Genomic DNA, 12989 nt, shown 5'->3' on the forward strand with positions numbered 1-12989 from the left:
CTGGGTGGTTCCCGGTTTTCTGTGTGTTGAGTGTTCGTCTGTGCTTCACCAGCAGAAATAAGTATCAGGGTATTTTTTTACGATACTTAAGGCTTAACGCGTCCATGTGCTCTAGGTAGTCGGTCCTGCGCGCTATGATGAGGCAGTTTGTGCCAGGCAACTAACAAGTCATAATACACACTTCATATATGTATATTTTTAAAAAATACTTATGATTCGTTGGACTTGAATATGCTTTCATCCAAAGAAAAAAATGTTAACGCTACAGTTGCTATTTCCCATTTCACAAGTGATGTTTTTCTCCATTGGAATCCCAGTCTGTACAGGTGTGATTAATTGTACAGAATTGGGGCATAACTAAAGCAGGAAAATAAAAACAATTTTACATCACTGTGTATGCCTGTCTGTCATGTGTGCTTCCAGAAGGATACGAACATATGATATAACCAACCAAAGAAACAGTGACTGAGTGTTATTGGCACATTTAAAGGAAATATGAAAAATTCTAGGCCTCAGAGGAATGGCTGCAGTCATTCAATTAGACATATTGAGGTAGTGGTAACTGGCCAGAACAAGAGTGTTGCTTTGAGTGTCCAAGTGCTACACAATAAAAACAGCCAAGATGAGTGCATAAAAATCAGGGCCTGTAAGTCAGATTTACAAAAACATCAATAATGCACAATTTGTAGGAAATCAGTTTTACTATGAAGACATCATTAAAGCAAAACTTAAAAAAAATAAAACAACCATGTTTTACAGTACAATCATAGTAAGTTCTGCCTTCAGTTAAGATAGAAGTTAACACCGATTCACATTTAACTCCAAATGATTGTCAAAACAGATATTTCTGCATTTTTGCATATACTGTTTGATTTTTAGTTATTTCTTCTTGAGATCTTGTTTTTTCCAGGTCATTCACTGAATGCATTTAGACATTTAGAATACAATCACATTTCCAACCTTACATCAGCGGCATAACTCCATGGGACCCAGTTTAAATAAAGCAATAAAACATCATGCAAATAAAATACTAAGGTGAAATAAAAAATATCCAAATGACAATCAGGACAGCATTTCACTCCTTTCAAAAACAAACTACATTTGAAAAAAAGGCCTGCGTCCCTCATATGAAAGACTCATAGTCAACGTGACATCAATACTGAAGTATAAACAACACAGAGGGAATCCAAATAAGCAAGCCAGGACAATATAGGCTTTTATGTCAAGGAAAATATTAAGATAATTAACTTAAGCTGTCACAAGGATATGATTTGAGATTTACCTTGTAATTGTAAAATAACTTTATAATGATGTCGCTGTCTTATAGAACCATAACCTCTCAAAAGTCAAACAGCTGTAATAAACAGGCAATGCTCAATTATCTCCTAGAATCCTGTACGGAAGCTGCATGAGAACATGGTACAGTACACTGTTCGTTGCAGCTAATGCGTGAATAAAAGAGGTTGCTGAGTGGCTAACACAGCCCTTACCAACTACCTGAAAAGGCTGAAGCTTTTGGAAAATAAAATAAAATGATAGTGGGACATCAAGGAGGCTTAGGCAGTAAGGGTAAGTTAGAGGGAATAAAGGGTAGTCCTAGATGGAACCTGAACCCTATATGTAGATCCTCACTAAGTATCCTGCCTACACTGACTGTGAGTGGAACAGCATAACGAAATAATGTACTCTGTCACCAGGGCAATAAAACAATACATTTTGCTTTTGATTGACTATTCGGCAATATTGTCCAAGAACCTGAGGTTATAAATATGTCAAATGAATAACTGTACATTTAAATTTCCTTTAAAGTGAATGGAAAGTTCTAGCCCTTAATATAACATGGCATTTTAAATTTCCAAAAAAAAGATTATGGAAAGAAACCATTCAAGGATTGTAAAACTGCCCTTTGAACTAGAATTTAAATGTAATTCCCTTTTTACTATTTTCATATTCTTTATGCATATTGCATTCTTAATTTAAAGTCAATCTATCAGAGGTGTAACTGGTGAAATACCTGGACAATTGTTAAGGTACCCTTAGCAGCGCACTGTAGGCATTCATTGTATAAGTGTTGGAGAAACTATTTCTTTTATTTAGTAACTTCGGTTTGCATCTTACAGGCACAGTCTTTTCTCATTATCGGCTAAAACATGTATGAAAATTTTAAACTGCAGAGCATAACAAATGAAGGACAGATGAAATACTGATTGGATCAACTTTTGTATGGCTACATTTCCAAATATGAAAACAAGATAAACCAAAAATAACGCAAAACAATAAGATCCACCCAAAACACACAGCGCTCTTCAAAATTGAAATTGCTTATAAATTGCCTATATCCTTACCAGGATCTCTGCTTCTTGCCTATATCCTTACCAGGATCTCTGCTTCCTGCTTTAGACAGTGGCAACTCCCTAACAGAAGCTTTCTGAATTCAGCTGGTCCCTCAGCCCAGGAGCGCAAAGGGGAACAGTAATGAAAGCAGGGTTCAATCAACAAGAGCCCGGTGTTATCTGAGGTTAGTTCAGCTCACCGCTGGAAAGGCTTTCGAATTTTCTTTCTCCTGCGAACAGGCTTGGAGCCGTCAGTCCGGGGCTCACCACTTTCAGCCCACTGCCCACCAGGTGTGAAAAAACCTGGCTGTGGAGGGGGTGAGGAGAAAAAGTTGCTGCCCGATCCTGCGGGGCGGTGAGGTCGTGAAGCCGAGGGGAAGAATCCCGCATTGGCAGTCATGCTGCTGGGAGGCCCTCCCTGGAAGATGCGATTAAAGAAGTCCTGTAAGTCAGCAGGTGAATGTGGACCAGAGTAGTGCTCTGATGGGCTCCTGAAGGGGATGAAAGAGATATGAGTTTGAGAAATAAATCAATGACAAAACATGGAAAACAGCTAAGACATAGGCATAGGGTATTTGTGCTGTGACCTGTGGCGTGTGCTGTTGCTGTTCTTTGCCCCAAAGGAGATGTGGTAGGGCACACGGTGAGTGTCAGGAGTAATGCTTATTCGCTGGCAAGCAGCCCACTCTGTTAAAAGACAAATGGAGGACAAAACCATTAGCATTTTGATGTATAATTTTCTGTAATAATGCATATGTAAGCAAAGCGAAGAAAATAACTTTGCTCAAAGTTACAAGTAATAATGAGTGAAAAAGTTGACACAATACCAGTGATGTCATAGACCTTCCCATCCATGAAGGAGAAATAGGTGATCCGCAATCCCAGCATGCTGGATTCAGCCCAAAGGTCCCCCTCCTCTGCACTGTGGTGCTTTTTGCACTCTGCACAATACCGAGCCTCTCCAGGGTCCCTTTCGATCTCAAATCGCCTGCACAAATGCATACATACACACACCCGCTTATTACTGCACCTTCAATCTCTCACTGCCCCTTCAGTAAATACACATTGGACCACCCTGTCATTCAGTACAAAAACAAAATGTTATACTTATGAACAGTACGGTGCCAGCAATAACATAATACCAAATATTTGTAACACAAAAGGCTCTTACTTAACCATATGGAGAACTTGAAAATAAAACATATAATAGCGTGGATTCCCAACACGTTTACTCTTGGCCTGTCACCATTATGTGCTGTTTTCCTGGTCTCCTGACATGTTATTTTTGACTGCTATAACCTTGTGCCATTGATGTTACCAAAACAGGGCTCTAAGGAAAACAGTCCTGCCCAAAAGAACTGCAAGTTTGCACAAAGGAGTTAAATAAATTAAATAACTATTCATGCAAAGAATGGTAAAAGTCCAATTTTCTCCTGTGCTCCACAAATCTGTAATTGTCAGCTTACTTGTGTTTGCCCTCGCATTTAGTGCACATCATGGTGTTCATGGCTTCCTTCAGGTCATCTTGCAGCTTGGTGAGAAACTCATTCATTGACCTGGATAGTTCCGTCTCTGCCATTCGTTTCCTGAGAAGATGACCCGCACACACGAAAAACATTCCTCATAATGAAGTTACTGTTCAACTACCATAACAGTACTAAAAACAAGATGTTCGAAACCATTAACTTTCAGAGAACTTACAGCTGGTACTGCCTGTATGTTTCTGGGTTACTAACTATGTCCCAAGCAGCTCTTAAGACCTTAAAGGCTTCTCCAGCACGAGGGTGTTTGTTCTTGTCTGGGTGAACCTAGAGGAAATTTATGCAAAAGAAAGGCAATAGGCACAATAAGAGGCATTTGATAATCAGGTTGATGTAAAGAATGCAAAACATAAAAAGGTACATAATTTACATCAGAATTACCCTGAAAGAAATCTAATAATTCCAGAGCAGCTAAAGAACTTGTCAATCTTCTTATCCAACTAGTGGCCTGATACACTAAAATTATATGAGATGGTATTATAAAAGCAGCACAATAAAGCTTGAGCATCCAACATGTATTGTCCAACACTGAGACATACAATCAACCTTTCCATTCTGAGCAACTCACCTGTACAGCCAGTTGTCTATAGGCCTTCTTCAGCTCAGGGTCTGTGGCATTCTCCTCTACTCCAAGCACAACAAAGGGGTTTAATTCATCTTCGGGGATGTGCGCTAAACCCAGGAGTCTTTCCAGCTCCTTTCCAGGGTGACATCTACCCACACCACTGCTGGACTCAGAAGTGGAGCTGGAAGTCAGGGGATTGCTTCCCCAAAACAAAGACTGTACTTTCTTCAAGAAAACCACAGTGCACTTCCAAGCACAGGAGTTTAAAAATGCAGTCCACCACCTGTTGCCTCCATTTCCTCCTAGTCTGTCCAGCAGGCCTTGGAAGAACATAGATTTCAGCAGCATAGCCTTGGAAAGGAAACTGAGACAGGAGGTAGACATTTGCCTCATCAAATCTACGGCCCACCCCACCAGCATCACTCCTGTGGTGTGCATCCTTCTTAGCAGATACCAGGCCCCTGCCTGCATAGCATGCAGGTTTTTGGCTTTGCTAAGAAGCCGAGAGCCAGAGTCATAAACCACTGCCCCTCCAGCCTCGACCGCCTCCCCACACTGATGAGCCACCAGAACGATGAGCTCCACGACCATTCGGAAGCAGGACAGGCACCAAGGAGGCAGTGATTCTGATAGGAACTCACGGCATGCAATTGCTATCCTACTCATATGTCCCCTGGATCTCCCCTGGTGGTGGTGATGGTGGTGGTGTCGCCTCCTAGCCTGCTTATGTCTCCCCCCAGAAGAAGTCAGAGGTTTTGAGAAAGAGAAAGCCACTGATTGCTGGCTCTGCTCGCAACTGTTTCTGCTTTTGCCTCTCTTCTGCTTCTCTCCTCCGGACCTCTGTGACCCTGATTCTTCATTCATCTCCGAAACCCTTCTACCTTCGCTTCGTTTTGATCTATCTCCATCTATATCTACTTCCTCCTCATTTGCCTCACTCTTCAGCTGTTCCCACCTATCATGTCTGATCTCCTCATCTTTGTTTCTGCTTTTAAAGCCATCTTCCTTAAACCCAGATCTACTTGAATCTTCCTGACAAACAGGGGTCTCCAGGCAATGGCTGGCTACTTCAAGAATGTCTATTTTCTCCTTCCACAATGATTCCCTCTCCTCATTGTCCCCAGTTTTCAAGACCTTGTCTTCAAGTCTCTTTGTTTTTCTTGTTTTCACATCGAAGTTCTCTTCCAAAGAGGCATCCAGGTCTTTCTGTCTCTGCATGTCAACTATCCCCTCTTCATCCTCTTGCCAGTCCTCCTTTAAGGTCCCAAAAGTCTCCACTCTCATAACTGGTGTGGCCCATATCCCGCTGGTGCTCACTGGACTGTCCCTCTGCTTCTGGCAGGCAGCAGAGTCGGGATCTGTCATGAGCACAGTGCTGGGACACAGGCCATTTCCTACGTCACTCCCAAGGCCACTACAGTGCTGAGTGCCTGGGTCATCTAGCAATCTGGAAATGTCCTGGGCAGCATTTTTACACTTATCCATCTTTAGCTTTGGAACACACCAGCCTCATGCTCCACAAACTTCCTCCCACCTACAAATAAATGAAACAAAAAACCAGATAAAACATTTCTCAAACTCTGTAAGAGACCATTACAAATTGTATATACTATAGCAGACAAAAGAATAATTAAAAAGAATAAGTGTAATAGCATTTCAAAAGTTATTACTTAAATGCATTCAAATTAACATACTTATAACATGTAAGTACTATTTTGTATTATTTAAAAAGACATTTATTCATTTAGTTGATGGTTTTCTCCAAAGTGACTTACAATGTTAAGATACCCTAAATTACTCCAGTAAAAGTGTCCAGCTGTATAAATCTGTTAATAATTGTAGGTAAGTACCTTGCTCAAGGATACTATAGCTGGAGACAGGATTCGAACTGTATTAGCTTCAAGAGTATAGATTGTATCAAGAATCTGGGTGTCCTGCTGGATGGAAAGCTGTCATTTGTATCTCATGTAAATGCTTTGACTAAGTTGTGTTTCCTTCAGTTAAGAAACATAGCTAAATTGCGGCGATTCCTATGTAGATGGGATGCTGAGAAACTGGTTCATACTTCTTTCTCAAGCAGGCTGGATTACTGTAATGCTTTATTGTCGGGTTGTCCATACCAGACTGTATCCAGGCTACATTTGGTGCAAAATGCTGCTGCGAGAATTGTCACTAGAAGTAGGAAGTTCGACCATATAACACCGGTACTTAAATCGTTACATTGGTTCCCGGTCACATTTAGAGTTGACTATAAAATCCTACTTTTGACCTATAAGGCAGTACATGGCATTGCTCCAACTTACCTTTGTGAGATCATTAGCTCTTATATCCCAGGACGATATCTCCGTTCATTAGATGCAGGTTACCTTAAAGTACCTGTGATCAATAAGACCTCAGTAAGAGGTTGCGCCTTTAGTTACAGAGCACCTAAACTGTGGAATAGTCTACCAGTTACTGTCAGAAATACCCCGTCTGTTTCTGTTTTCAAACTAAAGACTTACATGTTCACTCAGGCATTCCACCTCGAAATGTAATTCCACTTGCCTTGGTTGTTTTTTACCACCTTTATAGAAATGCATAATAAATTAACTTAAGTAACAAATTACTAACTCTGTTCTTTCCTCTTGTTGAGAACTACCTCGCTACATAAGACCTGAGGAGGCTGGCCAGTGGTGACAGACGAATCCCATGCTGACTGAGGATGATGACCAACTGCCATGACGAACAAGACGTTCCATGCTGAGCTGGAGATCCAAGATGCCATTTAGCAACAGTATCATTATTACTTGTTAAACTGGCTTACAATTGTTAGTTATCTAGAATGCCCAGGAAGGGTGGGAAACCACTGACCCTTGGACCACCAGAGGTTTCTTTCTCCCTCAACCTTCAGTTGGGAGTTTTTGTTCCTTTCCCCAGTGGCCAGTAGGCATAGTTATAGCTCTATAAAGTACTTTATTATGGTAGCCATTAGTCGACTGTCTTCTTCATTTGTATCTGTTTTTCTTGCCTTATGCCTGTGTTAAAGCGCTCTGTGTCACTGCGTGAGAAGAGCGCTCTATAAAAATAAATTGAATTTAATTAAATTGAACTGAACCCGCGACCTTTAGCTCCAAAAGGAGCAGCTCTAAACATGACACTACCAGCTGCCCCCAACTGTGTTTAGGTTGTGAGATAGATATACAGATAACTGTGAAAGTAGTAGGAAGTTAATAGTGACCGCATGGTTTTTCAAGAAAATGTGTGGCTGTTTTCAGTAAAAAAAAAAACTACTTTCATTAGAAGAATCCAAACAACACCTTTTCAAGCCTTCATTTTACAGAAAGTTTAAATCAGAATCATAGTAATGTAAAATTTCAAAAACGGCCATTTTTACTTGCATTTAACATCTGCAATCACATAAAACGAATGGTTTTATTCTGTCTCCAATATTTATTATTAGAATCATGATGGTCATTCTCCAAGCATTATATTCCTCATCTCAAATTCTACATATCGTAGCTCTCAGAAAAGGTTTACAAAATGAAATAAAAAATAAAAACCATGTTAAAAGTCACAGAGCACATTTATATCAGTCACCTGTAACATATATATTTTAAAGTGTCTTCTTTTGACCCCAAAACACATTACTGTTACATTATCAGTAACCTCGCAGCCTGCTGCACCCTTCATGAAGGAATATGTGTGTAACAGATGCGTTGAACTGTGGATCGCAGAGGTGCGGCACTGTGCATTTAGAGCAGCGGTCACAACCATCATCTTAAAATCAGAAGGTCCTGGGTTTGAATCCAACTCCTGCTGCACTTCCAATTAATCAAGGTACTTTCCCTAAATGACACCAAGATTACCCAGCTGTATAAACAGGTGAATTATTGGAAGCAACTTAGTACACAAAGCTAAAATTGTAAGTCGCCTTAGAACAAAGGTGTCCAATGAATGAATAGTAATAATAATGGAGAAAAGCTCACAGATGTTAATGCGAATGTGAAAAAGCAGTGTACTCCAGTCCATACAGCAGCACAAGGGGGACAACTACATGACCCGCAATACAGTACAGAGCCAAAGGAACCCCTACATAAAACTTTCATGGTTTCACTGACACCTTTGGCAGCACATTTTTCTGGTTTATCTATTTACACAGCAGGCATGTCTCACTAGTAGAGTATTTCAACGCAAAAACACCTTGACTTGACTTGAGCACGGCTAGGAATGATTGAATCGTGAGGTTACAAAGCCCAGTCCTTAACCGCTACGCCTCCTGCTGTCTAAACTCGCTTTGCCAGTCGCCTGAACTGAGCTACACACTTCACGATGATCTCGGAAACTTTTCTTCGTGGAACCAAGAGGAACCGAAAGAACAAAACCGTACCTTTGTCTTGAGGAAAAGAGGAGCGAGATGCAGTGAGTGAGTGAGTTATTTGGGACTGCGTGTCACTGACGGAGCTGATTAACAAAGACATGTGGTGAGCGTTGTGTGTCAGCGCACATCTTCTCTGTCCGCACTCTGTTCGCACTCTTTTCCGCACCGCTACACGGCGATCCGCCGCGTCTGCCCTTAATTTCTCGCGCTCCTCTTCCGCTGCAGGCTCCAGTCCCCTTGTTTACCTTACTGTGTTTCACTTCCGGGGGCAGCGCACCGCAGCGCTCGCGTCTCCGGCCTCTTCCGCCACGCGCGTTAACCCTTCGCGCGCCTCGCCTCGAGGAGAAGTCCCGCAGGCTGGAGCTCAGCGGAAGGCGGACTGTCTCACTTCCAGCGTTCCGCCCAAACTGCACCCAAGTACCCGCATACTCTGAAGTCAACACTTCGCTAAACTGCCATTATTTCCTATTAAAAAAAAGACCAGACGAAAATATACCTCCTACAATTAATTAAAATACCAAAAAAGTTACTTTTATGCACGGCAATAGAACACCAACACATTTTCACATTCATTGCAGTTTTGTCACAACGCACATTATTCTAGCTTGATTTTTTAATGTATTTTCATTTATTTCTTAGCAATAACCACTGACTTACCCTCTTTCTGAATTTTCATGTTTTTAAACATGGTATGGAGCATGGGGAAATCCACTGGGAAATCTACTGGATCCAGTAGCTACTAACAGTGTCGGAAAGCGACGTGTTTTTAAGGTCTTCATTGTTGTCACTTTATCTTGCTTATTATATCTTCCTCTTTGCTAAAGTCAGTGTTTGATATCAGGGGACACTATTACAGCAGCCATCCGAGGTGTGTGATGTCTGAACTAAACATCACTCAGCACTGCAAACACACACAAGCACTTAAAACTAAGCCTCTTGGCTAAAGACTGCGCTTAGTTTAAAGGTCTAACTTTGTTTTTTAAAACCGACCACTTGTTCCACACATTGTGGCCGTTCAACGACCCCGTAATTCCGCAAAACAAAAGGCCGTTGCACTGAATCATAAACCCACCATTGTATTATAGAACGGGAACATACTTTCATAAGCCGTTGCGCTTTCCGTTGTATGCGGGACTTTGTTATATGAGGACTGCGTGTATAACTCGCACCATAAATTGGATTAAAGTGAAATTAAAAGAAAATATTGATATGCTTACAGTCCCATAGCCCACGATTATCTCATTGACTGCTAAATTATAATCAGTTATTTTAAAATGCCTAAAATAACACCTGTATTATTTATCAGAGTTTTATATGGATGCAATATTTTCAGTTTCATGTATTCTTAAATTTATAAATTCGATCCAGATTCATCTGGTTTATGAGGAAAAATTCAACGAATCTGCTTTTTAAAAAAGTAACATAGCGGAAACGTGTCAGGAAATACTCTTTTGAGTTTCGTGAAGAAACATATTTGTAGGTCCAAGATTTGCATAGTTCAAATGTCGAATTTTTAAAAGTTCATTATAGCTATATACGTTTGTTGCAAAAGAGACCTAACTTTTGGTCGTGTATAAAAATTAAGTTATGAATTTCTGAGACCAACATTTGTCCTGAAAATTCATTTAATGTGTCACGTAGCACACGTGACGTATGCTTTTAGCCACTCGCCACTAGATGTCAGTAATACACACTCAAACAAACTGGACCTGGGGATTGCGTAACTCCACTCGGGTCCACGCTGTTTACAGCTTGTCTGGTGTTTATCAGTGTTGGTGATGGAACACAAGATTAGAAAATTTGCACATTTTATGGAGTTATTCTATTGCCAATGGACAATGAAAATCAGTTTAAAAAATGTGTAATTGCAAACTTTGTATGTGTAGGGGAGCAGTAGGTGGTTAGCCTCTGGACTTGGAGGTTGCAGGGTTGCATCCCATCTGTCACGACCTGCTCCCTGAGCAACGTATTTACCCTAAACTGCTTCAGTAAAAATTACCCAGCTATAAAAATTGGTAAATCGTTGTGAGTTCATTGAAATGGTAGGTCACTTTGGAGAAATGTCAAAGTCAAGTTTATTGTCATTCCACTGTAGCTGAGTTAAACATACAGGGGGGGGGATGAAATTTCATTTCTCTTGGACCTCTGTGCCATATAAAACATACAGTGCAAGACAGTGCAAATACAGGACAGTGCAGTATACAGGCAAGTCTGTCAACAATATACATAATATAAAATATACACAAAAAATATAAATAATACCAAAAGATTTAGATATAATATACAGTACAAAGAAAACTATGCAGGCCATATAATTTACACTGTAGCACTAGAGACATGCACTATAGGAGTACAAATAAATAGATAAATGTTTGTTTAGAATGTGTCTTTAAATATGCCTATAATCATGTATGGCAGTAATCATGTCAGAATCCTCAGTGGAGTGCTCGGTTTCATCCATTCCACAAGTTTGTTTACGAGTGCACTGTGCAGCTGGTGCTAACTGGAGGCACAGTACTGTGGTGACTCCGCGAGTTGTGAATGAATAGGTACATAGAAGCTGGAAGACAAGACAGCTGGAAAACCTGAATAATGAAGGATCCCGGGGATCTGGCACTAAGGATACTGGATGACAAGAAGGATATGGGTTCCCAGGGATGTGGTAGCAAGGAGGCTGGAGCACAAGAGGATGGAAAAACACCAAGACCAGGTTCTGATAAAACTATTCAGAAGAAAACACTGAGAAAAGGTGGGCACACAGACCATTGCTCATTAGGAACCACAATGAAAGGCTTATTGAAACTCTACAACTTTGCCAATGCTCTTCTCCCCTTTTATAATAATGGTAATCAGATGTTTAGTTAATTGAGAACAGATGTGTTGGTGGAGCCAGGTGGGACTCGGTGGTATCACTCCCAGGGGTCGGAATGAAGATGATACAGATACAGTAGGCATTTTCAAATGTAATCAAGAGGTGTTTTTGTTGCAAAATTTGCTCTTATGAAATCAAAATATCATCATATCAAAATAAGAAGATTAAAAGAGGACTGATGAAATAGCATTTCTCTTCTCTCCCATAATCATTGTTATAGAAACCAGACAGTGCATGTTTAAACAATAAAGAAAACTTGGTATGCAAATGTTCTTTGACTATGACATTGACAGTGGTGGGACTGTGTTGATGCTACAGTGCATTCACACACACCCATATTGCACCACATGTTTTATTTCAGAGTGAAGATTATGTACAGCCTAAGGTGGACTCGCATTCTGTCTTGGCCATACCTCGAGCAGGGCAAGTGGTAAACAAATGTGACTCAGTCTTTGATGCTACAAAAAGCATTCACAAGTAAATCCACTTTAACATTTTTTTTCTATATATTTGTTTGTCTGAAATTTTATCTCTGCAATTTTTTTTTTTTTTGGACATAATTTTCCATTATGTTTGTAGGGTATGTGATTTTTTTTTTTAGGTATATAACTATAAAACTGAAAAAAAAGAAAAAGAATATTAGTGGGCTATCAAATGTTGCTTGCGTCCGTTTAAAAAAACCACAGCCTGAGAACCTCCACCCCAACCCACTTCCTGTGTTATAACTTATAATGATACGTGTTAGCTATGAATTTTCCTAGACCATACATATAGTACTGTTAAACTAGTATATACTCATAATTTTCTATTTCTATTGTCCTTGCCCATAGTCTGTGGAGAAACATTCAGGAAGATTTTCATGATACATGCTACTTGTATCTATGACAATAAACTTGAAACTTGAACTACTTACTTGCTTTGATAAATATTTCCCATAAAAGTTATAGATAGGATGACCTCGCATAAGATTAGAGATGACGTGGCTCCTTGAGCAGTACATGCAGACACCGGCACTACTAACAACACAGGGGCTCTGAAGATTTACTGGAATACAAGACTGGAGTATTTGATTAGGGGAGATAAAGAGCGCTTTGACACGAGGCTACACCCACGGGTGACCCGAATGTCCACGGAGGTGTGGGAGGAACAACTGGACCGTGTTGCTGCCGAACAAAGCTCAACTGTTAGGCCACATTCCTAGCTCCTCTTCTCAATCTGTCTCATTTCTCTTCACAGAAACGAATGTAAACGTCGAATGTAAACATAAAAACCACAAATATAAATGTTATACTAGTCTTACAAACTAAAAAAGGTTGCTCAA

The 12989-nt window shown here is 40.3% G+C and overlaps 1 protein-coding gene across 3 annotated transcripts; it reads right to left on the minus strand.

Annotated features, from left to right (window-relative positions):
• Positions 1–1904: 1904 nt before the first annotated feature.
• On the minus strand, positions 1905–9271 carry dnajc14 (DnaJ (Hsp40) homolog, subfamily C, member 14). 3 transcript variants are annotated; one of them, XM_018725320.2, is made up of 7 exons: positions 9042–9271; positions 4443–5973; positions 4035–4141; positions 3800–3919; positions 3161–3321; positions 2921–3020; positions 1905–2824 (listed from the first exon to the last, which is right to left on the minus strand). In XM_018725320.2, exons 2-7 carry the CDS (start codon positions 5922–5924, stop codon positions 2530–2532), a joined length of 2265 nt encoding a protein of 754 aa, XP_018580836.2. In that variant the 5' UTR covers positions 5925–5973; positions 9042–9271; the 3' UTR covers positions 1905–2529. The 3 variants fall into 3 exon arrangements, with proteins under 3 accessions (XP_018580836.2, XP_029103475.1, XP_018580837.2); XM_029247642.1 differs by having other exon boundaries at positions 4443–5975; positions 8807–9271; XM_018725321.2 differs by lacking the exon at positions 9042–9271 and adding an exon at positions 6743–6761.
• Positions 9272–12989: the final 3718 nt, after the last annotated feature.

Source organism: Scleropages formosus, chromosome 22 (assembly GCF_900964775.1).
Source record: "Scleropages formosus chromosome 22, fSclFor1.1, whole genome shotgun sequence".
Classification (NCBI taxonomy): Eukaryota; Metazoa; Chordata; class Actinopteri; order Osteoglossiformes; family Osteoglossidae; genus Scleropages; species Scleropages formosus.

What these genes read in the sequence shown, in the direction of transcription:
- dnajc14 (XM_018725320.2), bottom strand. Translation starts at nt 5,924, where the DNA reads ATGGATAAGTGTAAAAATGCTGCCCAGGACATTTCCAGATTGCTAGAT. An exon ending in GAAGGTCTATGACATCACTG is followed by an intron (nt 3,021 to 3,160) that starts GTATTGTGTCAA and finishes GTCTTTTAACAG; the next exon opens with AGTGGGCTGCTTGCCAGCGA. An exon ending in AGCAACAGCACACGCCACAG is followed by an intron (nt 2,825 to 2,920) that starts GTCACAGCACAA and finishes CATCCCCTTCAG; the next exon opens with GAGCCCATCAGAGCACTACT.